The 24383-nt window shown below is 38.8% G+C and overlaps 1 protein-coding gene across 10 annotated transcripts in view; it reads right to left on the reverse strand.

Moving 5' to 3' along the window:
* The window catches only part of DNM3 (dynamin 3), a 569430-nt gene that overhangs the window by 373392 nt on the left and 171655 nt on the right, over positions 1-24383 (reverse strand). For all 10 annotated transcript variants that reach the window (XM_060296333.1, XM_060296364.1, XM_030875472.2 and 7 more), the window contains exons 5-6: positions 3201-3299; positions 2463-2623 (exon numbers count right to left, since the gene is read on the reverse strand). In XM_060296333.1, coding sequence (XP_060152316.1) covers positions 2463-2623; positions 3201-3299 — 260 coding nt within the window. The remainder of the gene's footprint in view (positions 1-2462; positions 2624-3200; positions 3300-24383) is intronic.

A 24383-nucleotide genomic window follows, 5' to 3' on the forward strand; every position in this document is an offset into this window, starting at 1 on the left:
GTTCCTGTGTTGCTAGTTGTTCATCATAGGGTGTCCAGCACTGTAGCTTGCTGGTCATTGAGTGGAGTTGAGATGGAGATCTCTGGGAGATTTTCCCCGTTTGATATTACGTGGAGCTGGGAGGTCTCTTGTGGACCAGTGTCCTGAACTTGGTGCTCCCACCTCAGAGGCACAGCCCTGACACCTGGCTGGAGCACCAAGAGCCTGTCATCCACACGGCTCAGAATAAAAGGGAGGGAAAAAAAGAAAGAAAGAAAGAAGAAGATAAAGTAAAATAATATAAAGCTATTAAAAATAAAAAATAATTATTAAAAAAAATTTTTTAAGTAATAAAAAAAAGAGAAAGAAAGAAAGAAGAGAGCAACCAAACCAAAAAACAAATCCACCAATTATAACAAGTGCTAAAAACTATACTAAACAAACAAACAAACGGACAGACAGAACCCTAGGATAAATGCTAAAAGCAAAGCTATACAGATAAAATTCACACACAGAAGCATACAAATACACACTCACAAAAAGAGGAAAAGGGAAAACAATATAAATATCGTTGCTCCCAAACTCCACCTCCTCAATTTGGGATGATTTGTTGTCTGTTCAGGTATTCCACAGATGCAGGGTACATCAAGTTGATAGTGGAGATTTAATCCGGTGCTCCTGAGGCTGCTGGGAGAAATTTCCCTTTCTCTTCTTCTTCGCACAGCTCTTGGGGTTCAGCGATGGATTTGGGCCTGCCTCTGCGTGAGGTCACCTGAGGGCGTCTGTTCTTCGCTCAGACAGGACCAGGTAAAAGGAGTAGCTGATTCGGGGGCTCTGGCTCACTCAGGCCAGGGGGAGGGAGGAGTACGGATACGGGGCGAGCCTGCAGTGGCAAAGGCCAACATGATGTTGCACCAGCCTGAGGCGCGCCGTGCGCTCTCCAGGGGAAATTGTCCCTGGATCACCAAACCCTGGCAGTGGCGGGTTGCACAGGCTCCCGGGAGGGGAGGTGTGGATAGTGACCTGTGCTTGCACACAGGCTTCTTCTTGGCAGCAGCAACAGCCTTAGGGTCTCATGCCCGTCTCTGGGGTCCTCACTGATAGCTGCGGCTCGCGCCCGTCTCTGGAGTTCCTTTAAGCGGCGCTCTTAATCCCCTCTCATCGCGCATCAGGAAACAGAGAGGCAAGAAAAAGTCGCTTGCCTCTTCGGCAGCTCCAGACTTTTACCCGGACTCCCTCCTGTCTAGCCTTGGCGCACTAGTCCCTTCAGGCTGTGTTCACGCCGCCAACCCCAGTCCTCTCCCTGGGATCCGAGAGAAGCCCGAGACTCAGCTCCCAGCCCCGCCCACCCCGGCGGGTGAGCAGACAAGCCTCTCGGACTGGTGAGTGCTGGTCGGTACCGATCCTCTGTGCGGGAATCTCTCCGCTTTGTCCTCCGCACCCCTGTGGCTGCGCTCTCCTCCGCGGCTCTGAAGCTCCCCCCCCCCCGCCACACGCCATCTCCACCAGTGAAGGGGCTTCCTATTGTGTGGAAACCTTTCCTCCTTCACAGCTCCCTCCCACTGGTGCAGTTCCCGTACCTGCTCTTTTGTCTCTGTTTATTCTTTTTTCTTTTGCCCTACCCAGGTACGTGGGGAGTTTCTTGCCTTTTGGGAGGTCTGAGGTCTGCTGCCAGCGTTCAGTAGGTGTTCTGTAGGAGTTCTTCCACATGTAGATGTATTTCTGATGTGTTTGTGGGGAGGCAGGTGATCTCCGCGTCTTACTCTTCCGCCATATTGAAGCTCCCCTACACAGTGCTTTTTGTGAGAAAAGCTGCTCACTGTTTGAGTCAATGTGATCAAAACTTGGTGTAGGAGCTCTACACTCAATGACAATGACACTTAACTCCACTAAAGGCAGGAAAATATGTGGCCAAGCCTGCTGAATTTTTATGCAAGAAATGTGTATGTGCGTGGGACAAGGGGAGGCAGAGGGCCTAATTCTATCTGTCACAGGGAAAGGGATTATCTGGAAAAGCTTCTTAGAGGAATGTAGATCAATAATTGCTTATGTATTTTCAAGATTGTAAATTAAGGAACAAATCAATCCTAACAAAACCATACAGAAAATTTAACCTAACCATCACAGACTGATATTTCAAAAACAGATGCCAAGAGACTGACTTTTCAGAGATATACAAGTTTCACTCCTTAAGATAACTATATATTATGAGCAAACGTGCTAAAATGTATTCCCCTGCTCACTGTTCCAAATAAATATGTATTTCTGCTTTGCGTGCTGTTTTTTCAATAATATTAAGGTGGAGTCTGGTCACTTAGAATAGTAACAGTCTGGATCCCAGTATTCATATTCATCTTTTTAATTTCTATCATTATGCTAAATGTCTTAGTTTAGAAAAAGAGTATAAAAATAAGAAATATGGATTCCAATAGTCATTTACATATTTTATCATTGTTCTTTTTGCTTGGAGAAAACATCTTTACCTGATTAAGGACCTTCTGAAGGTGTGGGGTCCCCATCCGATCAGCAATATGTCTGTAAGCCGGGTGTGAGAGAAAAAATTTCCTTTCTGCCAACGTGGCAGCCTTTATATCCTTCTTCCCATCTATGTCCTTCTGGCTCCTGTTTACCACCCCAATGTAACCTAAAACAAAACACACACCTATGGAGTTGGGACACCTTTGATTTATTCTGGGGAAATTTTAAAGCTCTTGAAGAGGCTGAATAAGAAAAAAAAATTATTTCAGGGCCTGAAGAATAGATCCCTTTACAAAACTCAGTTTGAGATATCAGTATTTAACAACGGCTGGATGACTTGGCTAACGTTGATTTTTTTAGCATTAACTAAGTACTGTCTTTTGTCCTTAAAAGATCTGTGCATGTAAATAGAGTAAATCTCTAAGCAGTTTTGTCATATAGCAGGCAAGTAAATAATTCAGACTTAAACAGTATACATGTATGCAATCTATGATGAATATTTATACCCTCCCTTCAAACACCTTCCTTTTCCTGTTTTCTTATTATTTGAAGGAATAGTTCTCCCTTTGGATAATTTTTAATACATCATTTGGGAACACCATGCCATTCCATAAAATGTTTAACTAATCATCAATCCATTCCTCACAACTGTGGAGGCGTTAAAATCCAGCTTCCCATTGTTTTCCCAGTTGTTTCTCTGCCACATCATCAAAGGAAGTCCTGTACAGGACACAGTACATTACCCCTGCGAAGCGGCAGCAGCTTATTCTCTAGGATATCCCTGGCATCCGTTCCCTCATCCATAAGATCCAGTTTGGTGATGACTCCAATGGTTCTTAGACCTGCATCACAAACAAACCCCACATTACACAATTTGCAGAATACTAACAAGTTTCAGAGACATATATGTCTCAATGCTAATTACAAAGCACTCATATCCTGGTTCTTTCCCTGTTCCTCTCCATCTTAGTTTGTTTTCTAATCCACTACCCCAGTCTGGTGAAGGTCAATGGGTTGAGGCAGAGAGTTGCAAACCACCCATCCATAAGATAACCCTTGATTCAGGAGAGAAAAAAACAAATAGCTGCTTCACCAAAATACTTTCAAATGTATGAGTTTATTTTTGTACTACGCATACATGGAAATGATACATTTAAATTTTCCTCCCAGGGACTGCACACAATATGGATGTTTTAATTTTTTATGTATCACATTACTAAAAACAAAAAAAATAGGCTACACATGGACCAATGATATGGGTGTGTCATAAACCAAAGCTTATTATTGATCCAGTTCTGAGTACCTGAGGTCAAAAACATAAAAAGAAGAAAACTACGTATAGGATACCATCATCCCCAAAAATAAACTCACAGAAAAGGAAATATGACTTAATAGAAGCCTGAAATAGGAATTCTGAGCCTTGGATTCTAGTCTCAAGGCAAGTCATTTAATTCTCTGGGTCTCAGTTTCCCTTATCTGTAAAATAAAGCATTGGAAGTTATTTAATCTTAAAAAGTACTCCAACCACTAATTTTTTTAAGATGGGGAAACTAAGGCAGAGGGAGATTAAATAACTTTCCCAAGGTCATATAAGAAGTGGATCTGGGCAGTCTGGTTCCAGAGTCCATGCTTTTAACCAATATACTGCTTATCGTGGTAAAAAAAAATTTTTTTTTAATTTAAAAGGCTTAAACCAAGAAAGTCAAAGAAAATGGGAAAGGAATGCAGAAAATTTTTTAAACTGTAAATCTAGCTGGATGACTGCTAACCAACTTAAAATATCAGAGAAAGAGGAAAACTGCATCCAAGAAAGCCAACAAAAGGAGACGTCCAGAAACTAAATAATTTATATCACAGCATCTCAGTAAGATTCAAGACCTGGGGGACAGAAAGCCCTGAAAACTATGGAGAGTGGTGGTGGCAGCTGAAGCTGAAAATAGAAATACTGGATGGAAGCAGTCAGATTTCCATGGGTAACATAGCTAGGAGCTGCCCTGGTCCATCCTGACAGGACAGTGAAGGTTTACTCTCTGGAAAGACTGAACTAGAAAAAACTCTGAACTCATGGGTACCTGGCCCGGTTTGGATGGATCTGGTATTAAAAGAGGATGATTAAGTAAAATTCTACATAGAGAATGGCAGGGACCCCCCTCCCCAGGCCAGTTCCCTAATTTGACTTCAGGAAAGAGATGGCTGGCAGACTTTAACCCCCCAAGCAAGAGATTGGAACAATGGTCTGGGGATACTAACCATTCCAAGAGAAAAACATATATATTGATATTCGAAGGAACAATAATTAAAATAGTCCAATAAATCATTCTGCTGTGAAGTCTATCATTCCATAATTCAAGAACACCCACACAGAACTCCAACCACCTGATAATATTTCACTCTTAAATATCAATGGACAGCCAAGGAGATTCACTAATATGAGACCAAAACAAATAAACATTATAAAGCTGAACTTAAAGAAAACAAAGATAATGCAAAATACAGAAGAAAACTATTATTTGTATTAATATCCTTAGACAGAAAGGAGAGGTCATAGCATTCATGGGACAAAAATAGAATGCCATAAAAAGGAAATTTTTGAACAAACAAAAATAATTTTCAATAATTAAAGATATGAGGGCTTCCCTGGTGGTGCAGTGGTTGAGAGTCCGCCTGCCGATGCAGGGGACACGGGTTCGTGCCCCGGTCCGGGAAGATCCCACGTGCCGCGGAGCGGCTGGGCCCGTGAGCCATGGCTGCTGAGCCTGCGCATCCGGAGCCTGTGCTCCGCAACGGGAGAGGCCACAACAGTGAGAGGCCCGCGTAACGCAAAAAAAAATAATAATAATAATTAAAAATATGAGAGCAGAAATAATAATGTTGGAATACAAAGTTAGGAACCCCCCCAGAAAACAAAAGAAAAAGAAGTAAATAATAGGAAAGGAAAAACTTTTTTAAAACTAGAGAAATGATTCAGAGATACAACATCTGAATGATTGGCATTCCAATAAGAGAAAGAATGACAAACAGAAACAGTTGGAGATGTGGGGACATACTATTCAATGAGATGTCCTATAAGTGAAAGATGAATTTAGGGATTGAATTAACTCATCACGTGCCCAACACAATATGAAAAACATACACATACCTACACACACACAATATGGCATATAAGATTTCATAATCTTGGGAACATTACAGCATCAGTCTTCCCAGCAGCAAACTGGAAACTAAAAACCCGCAGAGCAATGTTTTCAAAATTCTGAGAGAAAGATAATTTCTAGACTAGAATTCTAAATTACCAATAAATGTGACAGTAGAAAAAGATATTTTCAGACATGCAAAATCTCAAAATATTTTACCTCCCTTTCTCCTTTTTTTGTGTGTGAGGGGAGGGACAATTACTAAAAGATGTGTTCCACCAAACATGGGAACAAACTAACAAAGAAGTAGACAGGAAATCCAGGAAGCAGGGAATCCAATCTAACCAGAAAAAGAAGGAAATTTTTAGGATGATGTAGATCCCGGTTTAAGGCCAGGAGAGCAGTCAGTATCTATTAGAATAAGAGGACAAAGATTACTGAAGAGATATCTTCCCCCACCAAGAAAAGAAAATGAAAGTGATAGGATACTTAAAGCCTAATGCTTTTGAAGGTATTAAGAGATTTAGACTTCTGTAGGAGAGGTTGGGAATGCACTGGTGACAGATACGTAGACTATGCAAACAAACAAAAAAAGAGACAACTATCAACCTCAAAGACAGCAGTATCACTCAAGAAAGGAAATTTAATCATAATTTAACACATGGTTCAGCTGTGAATAATATTTTTAGAATCATAAATATTCATTTAGCAAAATATGATATAGTTATATTAGTAGAATTGGGGAGGTAAGTGTATATATGTGTGTGTAAGTATATGTGGGTATGGGAGGCAGCCAAATCCTTAAATATGGAGGTAAATAACAAAAGAAAGTTAGAAGGGTTGAAAGTGGTATTCTCTGGAAATCAGTAATCCAGAGTCAGGAGGAGTGGGCAAGGGACTAAAAGTTTTTATTAAAAGCCTTAGAGACTGGTTTTTCTGAAGTGATGTACATTTATAACATTAATAAAAATAAGAGTTAAATTTTAAAAGTATTTTCTTCACTACTCCCTATTTCTGAAAAGGCAGAAAAGTCTATGCTTAGTGGTGTCCCAGAAATGGCCAATGAAATTATTTTCTTTTTCACTCTTAGTTATACAAGTAGGCAACTGAAATAATCAATGAATGCCTGCTGGCAGGCTCAAGACCTACACTGTTAGATCTCAGAAAGACATTGCCTGAAGAGATTCAAAGGCACCATGTTTTTAAAAGCACTTCACTGGAAATATATAGATTCAGATAAAAATAATAATAGAGACCATTTGTTCAGTCCTGATTATGTGCCAGACATAGACCTGAAACAACTCTGAGATAGGTACTATTATTTCTCAATTACACTTTCCTCAAAGTGAGACTTGGAAAGGAAAAATACACTTGCCCAAAGGCTTGCAGGCTGTAGGGTGTAGAAGGCAGGCAACCTAATTCCATTTTTAATCACTATCTTTTTCTGCCTCTCAATTCTTAGCTAGATTCTACAAGTGATTAGCTGTGTTATTTGGCAAGTTATTTACATCATCTGGGCCTTTTTATCTACAGAACTAAAGGTTTAACTAGATGTCTCTTTCAAGTCCAGAATTCTGGGAAGGAGAACAACTTCCAGATTCAGAAGAGGTTATGTAGAGTAGTATGTAAAGTAAAAAGTAATGTAATAAAATTCTTGCCCTCCAACTAAAAGGAAAATTTTAAATAATACATTAAGAGCTAATAAATAATGTGTGATACTTTGTTTCAATTATGTTTCTCTTCAGTAAAGAATAGCCACAATGATGAGTACTGACAAGTCCTGACAAAGACCTAGAAAAAACATACAAGGCACTTCAAAAATCTGATTCTTATATATAGCATAGATCTAAGAGCATTGAGTCAAGGATTGGACTGTTTAGATTCAAGTCCCAACCGTTTCCCTTGTTAGCTCCGAGACATTAGTTTCCTCATCAGGTATAACCACATCAAAAAGGTAATCATCACAGTTTACATTTGATGTCTGGGATAATTATTAATAGCATCCCCTTTAACTCTCAAATGACTTCAAACAGAAGAATAAGTTACATGTTTACTCTAACTCAACAATAAAATGAGGAAATAACAAACCTATGTTTTAAAATTACATAATAGGACTTCTGGTTTCTGGTCCACCACGTAAGGGGCTTGGAAGTTGCCACTGTGTCCTACCTAACAAGTGAACAACTGAAAAATTAACAACACTTCTGAGATTCATCAGAGAACTGAAGCCACAGAGCAAACCACTGTCCCCCAAATTTGGAGAGACAGGTGAATACAGAGAATCACAACTTACTGGAGCAGAAACACAAAAGCAGAAAACTCTGTGGGAACCAGGGCCTAGGCAGAAAAACCTAAACTGTAATTGATGAATTGCTGGAAGCTCAGTGTGGGCAGTCTAAGAGTTAAAAACTCCAGGGGGACCCAGTCATAGAGGGTACCCATACTTTTGTGAGTTTTGCTTCTAGGAGCTCAACCAGGTTCTCACAGTGACTATCTGAGAAAAATCTCCCTGTGCTTCAGAGAGTGGGAGAAAGAAACAACTTGATTTAAAAATGGGTGAAAGATCTGAACAGATATCTCATCAAAGAAGATATACAGGTGGCAAGTATGTATATGAAAAGATGTTCCACATCATACACCATTAAGCAGTTGCAAATTAAAACAACAGTAAGATATCACTATACACCTATTAGAATGGCCAAAATCCAAAACACTGACAATACCAAATGCAGACAAGAATGGGGAGAATGTTAGCAACTCTCATTCACTGCTGGTGGGAATGTAAAATGGTACAGCCACTTTGGAATATGGTTTGGGAGTTTCTTACAAAACTAAACATAATCTTACCATATGATTCAGTAATTGTACTCTTTCGTATTTACCCAAAGGAGCTGAAAACATGCCCATACAAAAACTTGCATACAGATGTTCATAGCACCTTTACTTATAATTGCCAAACTTCAGAGCAACCAAGATGTCCATCAGTAGGTGAATGGATAAATGAACTGTGATACATCCAGGCAATGGAATATTATTTAGTGCTAAAAAGAAATGAGCAATCAAACCATGAAAAAACATGGAGTAACCTTAAATTCATATTACTAAGTGAAAGAAGACAATCTGAAAAGGCTTTATGGTGTATAATTCCAACAATATGACATTCTGGAAAAGGTAAAACTATGGAGACAATAAAAAGATTAGTGGATGCCAGCAGTTAGTGGAGGCAGGAATGAAAAGGTGGGGCACAGAAGTTCTTAGGGCAGTGAAAACTATTCTGTATGATATTACTATGATGGATACATGTCATTATATATTTGTCCAAACCCATAGAGTGTACACCACCAAGAGTGAACCCTAATGTCAACTCTGAACTTTGAGCATCAATGTAGGTTCTTACTTCTGAAAGCAATCAGTGATGAATAGGAATAGTTTCATCTTTTTTTCCTATAAGTTTTCCATTAACATTATTTTCTTGTTATTTTCCAACAGTTCTGAATAACACAGTTCTCATTTTCAAAGTCATCAGATAATATTACTGCATGTGATACTAGGTAAAATATTAAGTAAATAATAGAAAACATAAAAATTACTGTTGCTATGGTAACAGAGACTATCTTACTCACCGATTTATACCCAGAATCTAGCGCAGCACTTGAAAGATTTAATATTTGTGGAAGGAAGGGAGAGCAGAAAGAGAGGGCAAAGGGAGACAGGATATAAGAGAGGGAAAGGAAAAAGAATTACTCCAAAGGTAAGAAAATTTAGGTATAGAGTGGTTCTTTCACTGAGAATCTGTACTCCAAAACAGACTAAGGCATGAAGGAACAAAAGAAAAAGAATCCACATACAGTAGTTCCCACCCCCATCTGCAGTTTCACTTTCTATGATTTCATTTACCAGAGATCAACTGTTGTCCAAAAATCTTAAATGAAAAATTCCAGAACGAAACAGTTTATAAGTTTTAAATTGAGCACCATTCTGAGTAACTTGATGAAATCTCCCACCATCTTGCCGCATCACCCTGGATGTTAATCATCCCTTTGTCCAGCGTATCTACCCATTAATTACCTAGTAGCCCTCTTGCTTATCAGATCAACTGTCACAGTATCTTCATGCTTGTGTTCAAGTAACCTTTATTTCACTTAATAATGACCCCAAAGCACAAGAGTAGTGATGAGGGCAATTTGGATATGCCAAAGAGAAGCTGTAAAGTTCTTCCTTTAAGTGAAAAGAAACAAGTTCTCAACTCAATAAGGAAAGAAAAAAATCATAAGCTGAGGTTGCAAAGATCAATGGTAAAAATCAATCTTCTATTGAAACTGTGATGGAAAAAGAAATTCCTGCTAGTTTTCCTGTCACACCTCGAATATATATGTATAGGGAAAAAACATAGAATATATAGGGTTTAGTACTTTCCACGGTTTCAGGCATCTCCTGGGGGTCTTGGAACATATACCCATGTATTAGAGGGACTCCTGTATACTTATATCTCCCTGCTTTTTCTCCACCAAAATCCATTTTCTTTCTCTTCCTTGGCACACAGCTTAACTATATTTTCAAATCTCCCTTACAATTGAGTTACAATCTCCCTTATAATCTGCCTGTACTGAGTTCTAACCAGTGGAAGTGGGTGAAGTGATATGTGCTACTTCTAGGCTTGGTCTGTATAACTTCCCACGTGTTCTTCTGCCAGCTCTTTCACCTTCCACTTGCTGGATCTAACCATAATAAGTCCCTAAGTCGCTATGGGTGACAAATATAAGTATCTGGGTATCTATGAATGATGTCATAGACAAGAAACATCACACTACCCCACACTACCCTAAAAATCAACTCAGCATAGACATTTCTACTGTTTGCACCACTACATGTTTCAGTCTCTTTATTACTGTATATCAGTACAAACAATGGTACTCTGAAGATGAGAGCTGCCATAATGAAAACCTGGCTTAGCAAGATTAGGTAGCAAGGGAACAAGTATTGCAACATGGAAAGATGAAGATTCATGTTATACAGTAGCTGTGTATTTTGTAAACCTGCCGCATGTGATAAGTTGTAAGGCAGACTAAGTGCCTACTGAAAGGAGAAGCTATTGAAAAGGGCCTGGATGTTAATTTGTCTTGATTGTTCCTTGCTGCTTAAAGCAAGGTATTTAAGAAAGAAATGAGTTCACAAATTTATTATATTGCAAACAGAAAAAGAAAGGCTTAGAGAGAAGCTAGAAATCTGGGTCTTTTAATGGTTGAAAAAGCCAACTGTTCTTGTAACTCAAATAAGAAAATAGACTGAAAAGGCTCTGAGCAGCGAACGTCCACTAAGAATTTCAGTTAAGCAAAGGAGCTCAGTAATTTCTCTTTCTAGCTTAAAAGCGTAATAGGGTTCAGACACACATTTCTGCTATAAACTAGAAAACTGATAAAATATATAAAACAATAGTTTTCAGACATGAAATAATAGGTTGTACAGGACTATGATGCTTGAAAGAAGAGAAACAACAAAATAAGTCATACAATTATTCAACTACTACTTGGAGGCAATTTCTGGACAACAACGCAAGGAGGAAAAATCCAAAGAGATTCCAGCAGTCCTGCTTAGTTGAAGAGACATAGATGGGATTTCAAGGAGGCCAAGGCTGCTAGAATTTACAGGATCCTGTGCCAGATAAAAGGGAGCTAAGAATAGAAAGAGCTCTACAAATGTGCATAGGGGTCTCCCCCAGTCTTTGAATGCATGCATGCCTAAGGTAAAACTCCACAAGGCTAGGCAAAAAACAACTTCCGGGGAGCGCTAAACCAAACAATTCCCAGAGCTCACATAGGGCTGGGAATCATTAAGTCCCACCAGCCAGAGGGGAGAAACCTGTTGAATTAAAGATACCAAAAGGATCGAACCTCAGTAAAGGTTACTGTAGACCCACCCTTTAAAGAAACATAAAAAGGCCCTCTCCACTATGTGAGAGAACACAGCAAGGTGGCCATCTGAACGCCAGGAAGAAAGCTTTTAGCAGAAACCAGCCCTGATGGCCCACTGACTGGGGACTTGCAGCCTCCAGAACTGACCCCTTCCAGGAGGCCACATTACAGTGGATCATCCTGTCTCCTTGGGTTCTCTTGGCTGTGACAGTTTCTCAGGCTTTCCTTATTTTTCAAGACCTTGATAGTTTGGAGGAGGACTGGTAAATAGCTAACTGGGGTGGGGGCGGGTGGTACCTTCAAGATGGTAGAGGAGTAAGACATGGAGATCACCCTCCTGCCCACAAATTCATCAAAAATACATCTACAGGGAAGAGATATGGGAACATATGTATATGTATAACTGATTCACTTTGTTATAAAGCAGAAACTAACACACCATTGTAAAGCAATTATACTCCAATAAAGATGTTAAAAAAAAAAAAACATCTACATGTAGAACAACTACTGAATGCTGACAGAAGACCTCAGACCTCCTAAAAGGTAAGAAACTCCCCACATACCTGGGTAAGGCAAAAGAAAAAAGGAAAACCAGAGACAAAAGAATAGGGACAGGATCTGCACCTCTGGAAGGGAGCTGTGAAGGAGGAAAAGTTTCCACACACTAGGAAGCCCCTTCACTGGCGGAGACAGGGAGTGGTGGGGGGAAGCTTCAGGGCCATGGAGGAGAGCGCAGCAACAGGTGTGCGGAGGGCAGGGCGAAGAGATTCCGGCACAGAGGATCGGTGCGGACCAGCACTCACCAGCCTGAGAGGTTTGTCTGCTCATCCACTGGAGCGGGTGGGGTCTGGGAGTTGAGGCTTGGGCTTGGGAGTTCAGATGCCAGGGAGAGGACTAAGGTTGGCTGTGTGAACACAGCCTGAAGGGGGCTAGTGCGCCACAGCTGGCCGGGAGGGAGTCCGGGAAAAAGTCTGGAATTGCCTAAAAGTCAAGAGACCATTGTTTCGGGGTGCGCAAGGAGAGGGGATTCAGAGCACCACCTAAACGAACTTCAGAGATGGGTACAAGTGATGGCTACCAGGGCAGACACCAGAGACAGGCATGAAATGCTAAGGCTGCTACTGCAGCCACCAAGAAGCCTGTGTTCAAGCACAGGTCACTATCCACACCTCCCCTCCCGGGAGCCTGTGCAACCCGCCAGTGCCAGGGTCCCGTGATCCAGGGAAAACTTCCCCGGGAGAACACACAGTGCACCTCAGGCTGCTGCAACGTCACGATGGCCTCTGCCGTGACAGGCTTGCCCCGCACTCCGTACCCCTACCTCCCCCCGGCCTGAGTGAGCCAGAGCCCCCCAGTCAGCTGCTACTTTAACCCCGTCCTGTCTGAGCGAAGAACAGATGCTCTCAGGCAACCTACACACAGAGGCGGGGCCAAATCCAAAGCTGAACCCCGGGAGCTGTGCGAACAAAGAAGAGAAAGAGAAATCTCTCCCAGCAGCTTTGGGAGCAGCGGATTAAATCTCCACAATCCACTTGATGTACCTGCATCTGTGGAATACCTGAATAGACAACAAATCATCCCAAAATTTAGGTGGTGGACTTTGGAAGCAACTGTAGACTTGGGGTTTGCTTTCTTCATCTAATTTGTTTCTGGTTTTATGTTTATCTTACTTTAATATTTAGAGTTTATTACCACTTGTCAATTTGTTTATTGATTTGGTTGCTCTCTTTCTTTTTTTATATATAGATAAATATATTATTTTCCTTTCTCTCTTTTTGTGAGTGTGTATGTGTATGCTTCTTTGTGTGATTTTGTCTGTATAGCTGTGCTTTTACCATTTGTCCTAGGGTTCGGTCTCTCCATTTTTTTTTTTTTTTTTTGGTACAGTTTTTAGCACTTGTTATGATTGGTGGATTTGTTTTTTGGTTTGCTTGCTCTCTTCTTCCTTTCTATTTTTTATTACTTTTTAAATTTTTTAATTATTAATAATATTATTTATTTTAGTAACTTTTTAATTTTATTTTTTCCTTTCTTTCATTCTTTCATTTTCACCCTTTTCTGCTGAGCCATGTGGCTGACAGGGTCTTGGTGCTCTGGCTGGTGTCAGGCCTGAGCTTCTGAGGTGGGAGAGCTGACCTCAGGACATTGGACCACCAGAGGCCTCCCAGCCCCACATAATATCAGACAACAAAAGCTCTCCCAGAGGTCTCCATCTCAACACTAAGACCCAGCTCCGCTCAATGACCAGCAAGCTACAGTGTTGAACACCCTATGCCAAACAACTAGCAAGAAAGGAACACAACTCCACCCATCAGCAGAGAGGCTGCCTAAAATCATAATAAGGTCACAGACACCACAAAACCAGAGGTGGTCCTGCCCACCAGAAAGACAAGATCCAGCCTCACCCACCAGAACACAGGCACCAGTCCCCTCTACCAGGAAGCCTACATAACCCACTGAACTAAACTTACCCACTGGGGGCAGACACCAAAACTAACGGGAACTACGAACCTGCAGCGTGCAAAAAGGAGACCCCAAACACAGTAAGTTAAGCAAAATGAGAAGAAAGAAACACACAGCAGGTGAAGAAGCAATGTAAAGACCCACCAGACCAAACAAATGAAGAAGAAACAGGCAGTCTACCTGAAAAAGAATTCAGAGTAATTATAGTAAAGATGATCCAAAATCTTAGAAATAGAATGGAGAAAATACAAGAAACGTTTAACAAAGACCTAGAACAACTAAAGAGCAAAAAAACAATGATGAAGACAATAAATGAAATTAAAAAGTCTCTAGAAGGAATCAATAGCAGAATAACTGAGGCAGAAGAACGGATAAGTGACCTAGAAGATAAAATAGTGGAAATAACTACCACAGAGAAGAATAAAGAAAAAAGAATGAAAAGAATTGAGGACAGTCTCAGAGACCTCTGGAACAACATTAAACACATCAACATTCAAACTATAGGGGTTCCAGAAAAAGAAGAGAGAAGAAAGGGACTGAGAAAATATCTGAAGAGACTATAGTTGAAAACTTCCCTAATATGGGAAAGGAAATAGTTAATCAAGTCCAGAAAGCACAGGGGGTCCCATACAGGATAAATCCAAGGAGAAACATGCTGAGACACATATTAATCAAACTATCAAAAATTAAATACAATGAAAAAATATTAAAAGTAGCAAAGGAAAGGCAACAAATAACATACAAGGGAATCCCCATAAGGTTAACAGCTGATCTTTCAGCAGAAACTCTGCAAGCCAGAAGGGAGTGGCAGGACATATTTAAAGTGATGAAAGGGAAAAAGCTACACCCAATATTACTCTACCCAGCAAGGACGTCATTCAGATTCGGCAGAGAAAGTAAAACCTTTACAAACCAGCAAAAGCTAAGAGAATTCAGCACACCAAACCAGCTCTACAACAAATACTGAAGGAACTTATCTAGGCAGGAAACACAAGAGAAGGAAAAGACCTACAATAAAAAACCCAAAACAATTATGAAAATGGTAATAGGAACATACATATCGATACCTACGTTATATGTTAATGGATTAAACGCTCCACGCAAAAGACATAGACTGGCTGAATGGATACAAAAACAAGACCCATATATATGCTTTCTCCAAGAGATCCACTTCAGACCTAGGGACACAAACAGACTGAAAGTGAGGGGATGGAAAAAGGTATTCCATGCGAATGGAAATCAAAAGAAAGCTGGAGTCGAAATTCTCATATCACAGAAAATAGACTTTAAAATAAAGGCTATTACACAAGACAAAGAAGGACACTACATAATGACCAAGGGAGCAATCCAAGAAGAAGATATAACAACTGCAAATATTTATACACCCAACATAGGAGCACCTCATTAAATAAGGCAAATGTTAACAGCCATAAAAGGGGAAATCGAAAGTAACACAACAATAGTAGGGAACTTTAACAGCACAATTTCACCAATGACAGATCATCCAAAATGAAAATAAATAAGGAAACAGAAGCTTTAAATGACACATTAAACAATAAACAAGATGGACTTAATTGATATTTATAGGACATTCCATCCCAGAACAACAGAATACACTTTCTTCTAAAGTCCTCATGGAACATTCTCTAGGAGAGATCATATCTTGGGTCACAAATCAAGCCTTGATAAATTTAATAATATTGATATCATATCAAGTATCTTTTCCGACCACAATGCTATGAGACTAGAATGAGACTAGATAATGAATCAAAGGAAAAAAATCTGTAAAAAATACAAACACATGGAGGCTAAACAATACGCTATTAAATAACCAAGAGATCACTAAAGAAATCAAAGAGGAAATCAAAAAATACCAAGAAACAAATGACAATGAACACATGATGACCCAAAACCTATGGGATGGAGCAAAAGCAGTTCTAAGAGAGAAGTATATAGCAATACAATCCTACCTCAAGAAACAAGAAACATCTCAAATAAACACCATAACCTTACACCTAATGCAATTAGAGAAAGAAGAACAAAAAACAACCCAAAGTTAGCAGAAGGAAAGAAATCATAAAATTAGATCAGAAATAAATGAAAAAGAGATGAAAAAAACGATAGCAAAAGCCGGTTCTTTGAGAAGATAAACAAAATTGATAAAACTGTTAGCCAGACTCATGAAGAAAAAAGGGAGAAGACTCAAATCAATAGAATTAGAAATGAAAAAGGAGAAGTAACAACTGAAACAGCAAAACTACAAAGGATCATGAGAGATCACTACAAGCAATATATGACAATAAAATGGACAACCTGGAAGAAATGGACAAATTCTTAGAAAAGCACAACCTTCCGAGACTGAACCAGGAAGGAACAGAAAATATAAACAGACCAATCACAAGCACTTAAGTTGAAACTGTGATTAAAAATCTTCCAACAAACAAAAGTCCAGGACCAGATGGCTTCACAGGAGAATTCTAGCAAACATTAACAGAAGAGCCAACACCTATCCTTCTCAAACTCTTCCAAACTATAGCAGAGGGAGGAACCCACCCAAACTCATTCTACGAGGCCACCATCACACTGATTCCAAAACCAGATAAAGATGTCACAAAGAAAGAAAACTACAGCCCAATATCACTAATGAATATAAATGTAAAAATCCTCAACAAAATACTGGCAAACAGAATCCAACAGCACATTAAAAGGATTATACACCATGATGAAGGGGGGATTATCCCAGGAATGCAAGGATTCTTCAATATATGCAAATCAATCAATGTGATACACCATATTAACAAATTGAAGGAGAAAAACCATATGATGATCTCAATAGATGCAGAAAAAGCTTTCGACAAAATTCAGCACCAATTTATCATAAAAACCCTCCAGAAAGTAGGCATAGAGGGAACTTTCCTCAACATAATAAAGGCCATATATGACAAACCCACAGCCAACATCATCCTCAATGGTGAAAAACTGGAACCATTTTCTCTAAGATCAGGAGCAAGACAAGGTTGTCCACTCTCACCACTATTTTCAACATACTTTGGAAGTTTTAGCCACAGCAATCAGAGAAGAAAAAGAAATAAAAGGAATCCAAATCAGAAAAGAAGAAGTAAGGCCGTCATTGTCTGCAGATGACATGATACTATACATAGAGAATCCTAAAGATGCCACCAGAAAACTACTAGAGCTAATCAATGAATTTGGTAAAGTTGCAGGATACAAAATTAATGCACAGAAATCTCTTGCATTCCTATACACTAATGATGAAAAATCTGAAAGAGAAATTAAGGAAACACTCTCATTTACCATTGCAACAAAAAGAATAAAATGCCTAGGAATAAACCTACTTAGGGAGACAAAAGACGTGTATGCAGAAAACTATAAGACACTGATGAAAGAAATTAAAGATGATACAAACAGATGGAGAGATATACCATGTTCTTGGATTGGAAGAATCAACATTGTAAAAATGACTATACTACCCAAAGCAATCTACAGATTCAGTGCAATCCCTATCAAATTACCAATGACATTTTTTATAGAACTAGAACAAAAAAATCTTAAAATTTGTATGGAGACACAAAAGACCTCGAATAGCCAAAGCAGTCTTGAGGGAAAAAAAAACGGAGGAATCAGACTCCCTGACTTCAGACTATACTATAAAGCTACAGTAATCAAGACAATATGGTACTGGCACAAAAACAGAAACATAGATCATGGAACAAGATAGAAAGCCCAGAGATAAACCCACGCACCTATGGCCAACTAATCTATAACAAAGGAGGCAAAGATATACAGTGGAGAAAAGACAGTCTCTTCAATAAGTGGTGCTGGGAAAACTGGACAGCTACATGGAAAAGAATGAAATTAGAACACTCCCTAACACCACACCCAAAAATAAACTGAAAATGGATTTGAGACCTAAATATAAGACCAGACACTATAAAACTCTTAAAGGAAAACATAGGAAGAACACTCTTCGACATAAATCACAGCAAGATCTTTTTGATCCACCTCCTAGAGTAACAGAAATAAAAATAAACAAATGGGGCCTAATGAAACTTCAAAGCTTTTGCACAGCAAAGAAAACCATAAACAAGACCAAGAGACAACCCTCAGAATGGGAGAAAATATTTGCAAACGAAGCAACTGACAAAGGATTAATCTCCAAAATATACAAGAAGCTCATGCAGCTCAATATCAAAAAAGCAAACAACCCAGTCCAAAAATGGGCACAAGACCTAAATAGACATTTCTCCAAAGAAGACACACAGATGGCCAAGAAGCACATGAAAAGCTGCTCAACATCACTAGTTATTAGAGAAATGCAAATCAAAACTACAATGAGGTAACACCAGTTAGAATGGGCATCATCAGAAAATCAACAAACTACAAATGCTGGAGAGGGTGTGGAGAAAAGGGAACCCTCTTGCACTGTTGGTGGGAACGTAAATGGATACAGCCACTATGGAGAACAGTATGGAGGTTCCTTAAAAATCTAAAAATAGGATTACCATATGACCCAGCAATCCCACTACTGGGCATATACCCAGAGAAAACCATAATTCAAAAAGACACATGCACCCCAATGTTCATTGCAGCACTATTTACAATAGCCAGGTCATGGAAGCAACCTAAATGCCCATCGACAGATGAATGGACAAAGAAGATGTGGTACATATATACAATAGAATATTATTCAGCCATAAAAAGGAACAAAACTGGGTTATTTGTTGAGACGCGGGAGGATCTAGAGACTGTCATACAGAGTGAAGTAAGTCAGAAAGAGAAAAACAAATATCGTATATTAACGCATATATGTGGAAACTAGAAATATGGTACCGATGAACCGGTTTGCAGGGCAGAAATTGAGACACAGATGTAGAGAACAAACGTATGGACACCAAGCAGGGAAAACTGCGGTGGGGTGGGGATGGTGTTGTGCTGAATTGGGCGATTGGGATTGACATGTATACACTGATGTGCATAAAACTGATGACTAATAAGAACATGCTGTATAAAAAAATAAAATAAAATTCAAAATTTTTTTAAAAAAAGGAAAATGATCCAGCTACATTTTTTAGATTTATATTAGTTGTGACTTTATAATGTAATAGAATATTGAGATATTTTACAATTAGCTTGCTTTTGAATGTTACTTATGTATGTAAGTGCTTCGTGTATTTGATTTTGTCCTAGTTTTACTATTTTTGTATTGCATCTTTTCCTACTGGGTCAAAAGTTAATTGGTGCCTCAGTTAACACCATTTGGGTTAAGCTTTTCTGAATAGTAATAAAAATTTTAAGAGAACCAAAAACCTGAAACTACAAAACTTCTAGAAGAAAACATAGGACAAAAATCTTTGCACACTTGGATTAGGCAAAGATTTCTTAGAGAGGATAAAAAAATGTGGATCATATTCTAAAAATTAAAATTATACACCATCAAAATTAAAACTTGTTTTTAAAATATATAGAAAGGATATAGACTGAGCAAATATATTTGCATTACATAATAAAATCTGCATCAGCATTTTTCTTAAGCTTCAGAACTTAATACTGAGAAGACAGTTTAAAATAGGCAGACACTTCACAAAAGAAAATTTACAAATGACCTATTAGGACATGAAATGATGCCAAGCACCATGAGTTGTAAGGGAAATGCAAATCAATACCACTACACAGACATTACAATGACTACAATTAAAATAGAACTAATAATACCAAGTGTTGGTGAGCATGTGGAGCAACTGAAGCACTCACATATTGCTGCTGGGAATAAAATTTGTAGTGGTTTCTTAAAAATATTAAACATACACTTACCCAGCAATTCCACTTTTTTTTTAATTGAAGTATAATTGATTTACAATTTGTGTTAATTTCTGCTGTACAGCAAAGTGATTCAGTTATATATATGTATACATTCCTTTTTAATATTCTTTTCCATTATGGTTATCAAAGGACATTGAATACAGTTCCCTGTGCTATGCAGTAGGACCTTGTTGTTTATCCATTCTATATATAATAGCTTAGATCTGCTAACCCCAACCTCCCACTCCACCCCTCCCTCAACCCCATCCCCCTTGGCAACAAGTCTGTTATGTCTGTGAGTCTGTTTCTGTTTCGTAGATAGGTTCATTTGCGTCATATTTTAGATTCCACATATAAGTGATATCATATGGTATTTGTCTTTCTCTGACTTCCTTCACTTAGTATGATAATCTCTAGGTCCATCCATGTTGCTGTAAATGGCATTATTTCATTCTTTTTATGGCTCAGTAGTATTCCATTGCATATATATACCACGTCTTCTTTATGCATTCAGTTGTCGATGGACATGTAGGTTGTTTCCATGTCTTGGCTATTGTGAATAGTCCAGCAATTCCACTCTTATTTTCCCAAGTGAAATGAAAACATATAAAACTTGTACATAAATATTTATGGCAGCTTTACCTGTTTATTTGTTATCACCCAAAACTGGAGAAAACTAAATTTCCATCAACAGGTAAATGAATCAACAAAATGTGGCATAGCCACACAGTGAAATACTATTCCCCAATTTAAAAGAATGAACGAAAACATGCAGCAGCATGGATGAATCTCAAAAACATTATGCTGAGCAGAAGTACCCAGGCACCAAGAGTACTTACTGGATGATTCCATTTTATATAGAACTCTAAAGGCAAATCTAACAGATTGCAACAAAAAGCAGATCAGTGGTTTCCTGGCACCAGGACTAGGGGACCAGGGTGGGACTGACTAGAAAGGGACACAAGGGAACTTTTATAGGTGATGGAAATGTTCTTTATCTTGGTTGTAATGGTAGTTGCATGAGTGTATATGTTCATCAAAACTCATCAGACTTTACACTTAAAATACATACCTCCCTACCCAAGCCAATAGTCTCAGGTAGCCTGAAGATAACCGTAATAAGTTGAAAGAGAGAGAAGACGGGTGGGGAAAGAGTATTGGTGGCAAGGAAACAAAAGAACAGATTTAAGATCTTTTAAGATCTATGCCTAGGAAAAAGCTTTTGGTGTAGTTGTTTGTACCTGGAATTAACTAGAAGCAGATAGTTAAGGCTTAATGAGTTTTTTAAGAAATTGTATCCCCAAAGAAACAAAAAGCCTGCCCTGAAAAAGCCTTTCATAGTTTGAGTCTTAAAACCTTTATGACCCCAAGATTTTACAAGTAGACAACAGGCTGTGAAAGCTATGCATCTCCAGAGAAGGTTAAAATCCCTCATTTCCACTTCAGATATGTCTTAGAGGATAATGGACAAGGAAGAAACTCCCAGAAGGTGGAGCCCTGGACAGCAGACAAGGAAGTTCCTCCCCGAAAGTACACTTAGGATTTAATCAATAAACTTCTTTCACTGCCAGGCTAGGAAGTCTTCACAATGCCTGCCCAGTAGGACTCCATCATTGCTGTAGACCTGGGACTGTTATATATTTCCCACTCTTACCTTTCTCATACAGGGGTTTTAACTGCAGACAGTAACTAATAATGCTCCACTCATAGCCCTCAGCAAACTATTTGAAATCCTGAACAGATAGCTCAGACTGCTGACTACAAAATGGTCTGGTTCAGAACACCATCCAGGGACTCTGTTGGCAATAGCGTGGAAACACTTTTAACTGAAGTTGCAGTTGGTTAACTTGGAACTGGCTGATAGCACCAGATCTCTTTTAATGTCATCCTTCACTCCCAAATCAAATCCAAGCTTCTCGGGTCATCTGTCCTTCATCTGAACAGGAATTTCTCCTACAGCAAAAGTTTCTATTAAGTCCATCAGCTCCACTGGGACCTACTAAATAGGGAACATGATTTTCATTATATAGATCACTATAGGCACCATCACCAGAAACTGTGTTTCACACACACACACACCATGCACACAACTGTATAGGTAACCCAACTGGCTCTGGCTTTGTGCATCATCATGGGTTATAAAGGTGACAACACATGAATGTGTTAGGGGCATTAGACAAGTGATAATGTTGGCAACCCTAAGAAGACACAAGCAAGAAGGAAGTAGAAAGCAAGGGTTAACTTTGCTGAGTAAGACTTTGGTTTAACAGATATAAACTTCATGAAAATACAGCAACTATTGGCTTTTATCACAGAAATTCCTGCAGGAAAAATAACTTTGTTAAGTCTGAAACTCAACAGCCACAAACCTACTTTCTAACCAACGAAGTATGTTAATTTTATGTAGTACTTTTACAGGGCTTATTAAGTGCCAGGCACTTTTCTAAATACTATGTGGATATTAACTCATTTAATTTCATAACAATCTTATAAGGAAGGTAGTATTATTATCCCCATTTTACAGATGAGGAAACTGAGGTATATAAAGATTAAGAAATTTGCCCAAGATCACACAGCTAGTAAGTGGTAGAGCCAGGATTCAAGCCCAGGAAGTTTGGCTCCAGAGTTTGTGCTATTAACCACTAGGCTGTACTGTTTTAAAATGTAATTTTTATATGTCTTATGCTTTTATTAGTGTACTTTCTTTATTAAGGCAACATTTCTTAAGAATGTTTCCTGGTTATTTCAGCAGAACAGCTTGTACTTTCATTTCAACATGCTTCCCACTTCCTCCCTTTGCTGCCTTTCTGCCAATCCTTTGCACTATGCCACCTGGAACTGTCTTTATTGTCACCATATTACTCCAACACACTCATGCTCTGGTCTAAACAATAGCTCTCACCTCCTTGCCTTCATCTAGTTCTTTCCTTCATGCCCCTCTGGTGGAAGAAATGAGAATGAAGGTTAATGTTCTTACTCCTCAGTTCTGTTCCAAACCAAAATCTTCCACCTTCATATAAAATATTGCTTTGGAGGCTTACACCATCTGGTTATAGCACCCTCTGTTCCTCCTTGTTGCCGTCATCTACCAAATGCCCAAATACCCATCTTCAACACTCAGACACAAACACACACACACACACACACACACCCTCTTTATTGCAGGTTTCAGCATCAGGGTCTTCTTCACCACCCTTAGTTCCACCATTATACCGGCAGCATCAATGTATGTGAGGACGATGTATTCATTTCTCTTCATGTATTTAGTTTCTTGAAAATTCAATGATTTTCACCTGCATGTCATTTTAGCAATTTCCTCCCATGACCACATCCTGGACATTTATTATCTGGACTTGTTTCAACTGTAAATTATAAACTCTAATATTCTAGTCTCTAACCACAAACTCCTATTCTTACAATTTCTTTACTCACCTACTATGAATAATGCATTGATATTCTTCAGTCTTATCTGGAACCTCATCCCTGAACCATCCCATTTTCCCCAAAACTTATGGGTCCTTTTTGGCTTCCCTTTCTTCCCTTCCTCCAAGGATTTCACAGTTCATCTTTCTAACTATTATTTTTCCAATATCTTCAACTCTTTTGCCTTCCATCCAATGGATCCCGCAGAATTCTGACCCAAATGCAATCCAAGTATTTGCCTCTCAAAATTCTTCGCTGCTGAGTGTTCCTGGGAATCATAAAATCCTGAAGCCTTGGTGCAGATGGCTCTGGCCTCAGTGGAGTCCTTTAATGTTGCCCACTTTCTCCTTCTCTCTTTCCCCACAGTGGCTGTCCAAAATACCTTTCTCCTCAAACATCTTACACAACTCCCTTTTCTCCTATTCTCCTTACTGTCCCACCACCACCACCACCCTGACTCCCAGTTCCTTCTCAGCCTATAGCCTTGCTTCTTACTTAAGAGAAAAAAACCTAAGTCAATAGGCAATAAATTCTTCAAATGCTTATCCAGATATCTACAGATGAACCTCTATCTGCATGTACTAAATTTCTTACTTCACTCTTGTCTCAGTGGAAGAAATAATTCTCCTTCTATTCAAGGATTATAACAAGCACTCAAGAAATGTTAGACGAAGAACAGAGAGAAGAGAAAGCAAAGGAAGATAGAGCTGGAGGGAAGGAGAGAGAGATTCTGAAAGCCATGGAAAATGAGGGTCTTATAGAAATTTAGAAGAGTTTTGTTTTGTTTTAATGATATTTTTATTTATACTGTCAATGAAATAAATATATAGATCTGGTTTGGACAGATATTCTGGAGATGGATTATAGAATATGTTTCTATCTACGTTAACGGGAATGTTAGAAGCTTATGGTCATATCAGAATTCAGGAGTAAGTTTTAATTGCATAGGTAACTATTACTTGTATTTTAAATATCTTTGAATTTTGAAACAAGAAACACATGAGAATACAATTATTCTATAATGCTAAAGTCACTTTAATTAAACACTTCCACTTTGAATAGCAATGCAACACATACATATATCAATATAAACAGAAGTCTTAAGAAAGATTCAGATCAGTAATATGCAATTTAGGGAACAAGAGAATATGTCTTATTTCTTTCTTATATATAT

This window comes from Globicephala melas, chromosome 1 (assembly GCF_963455315.2).
Source record: "Globicephala melas chromosome 1, mGloMel1.2, whole genome shotgun sequence".
Classification (NCBI taxonomy): Eukaryota; Metazoa; Chordata; class Mammalia; order Artiodactyla; family Delphinidae; genus Globicephala; species Globicephala melas.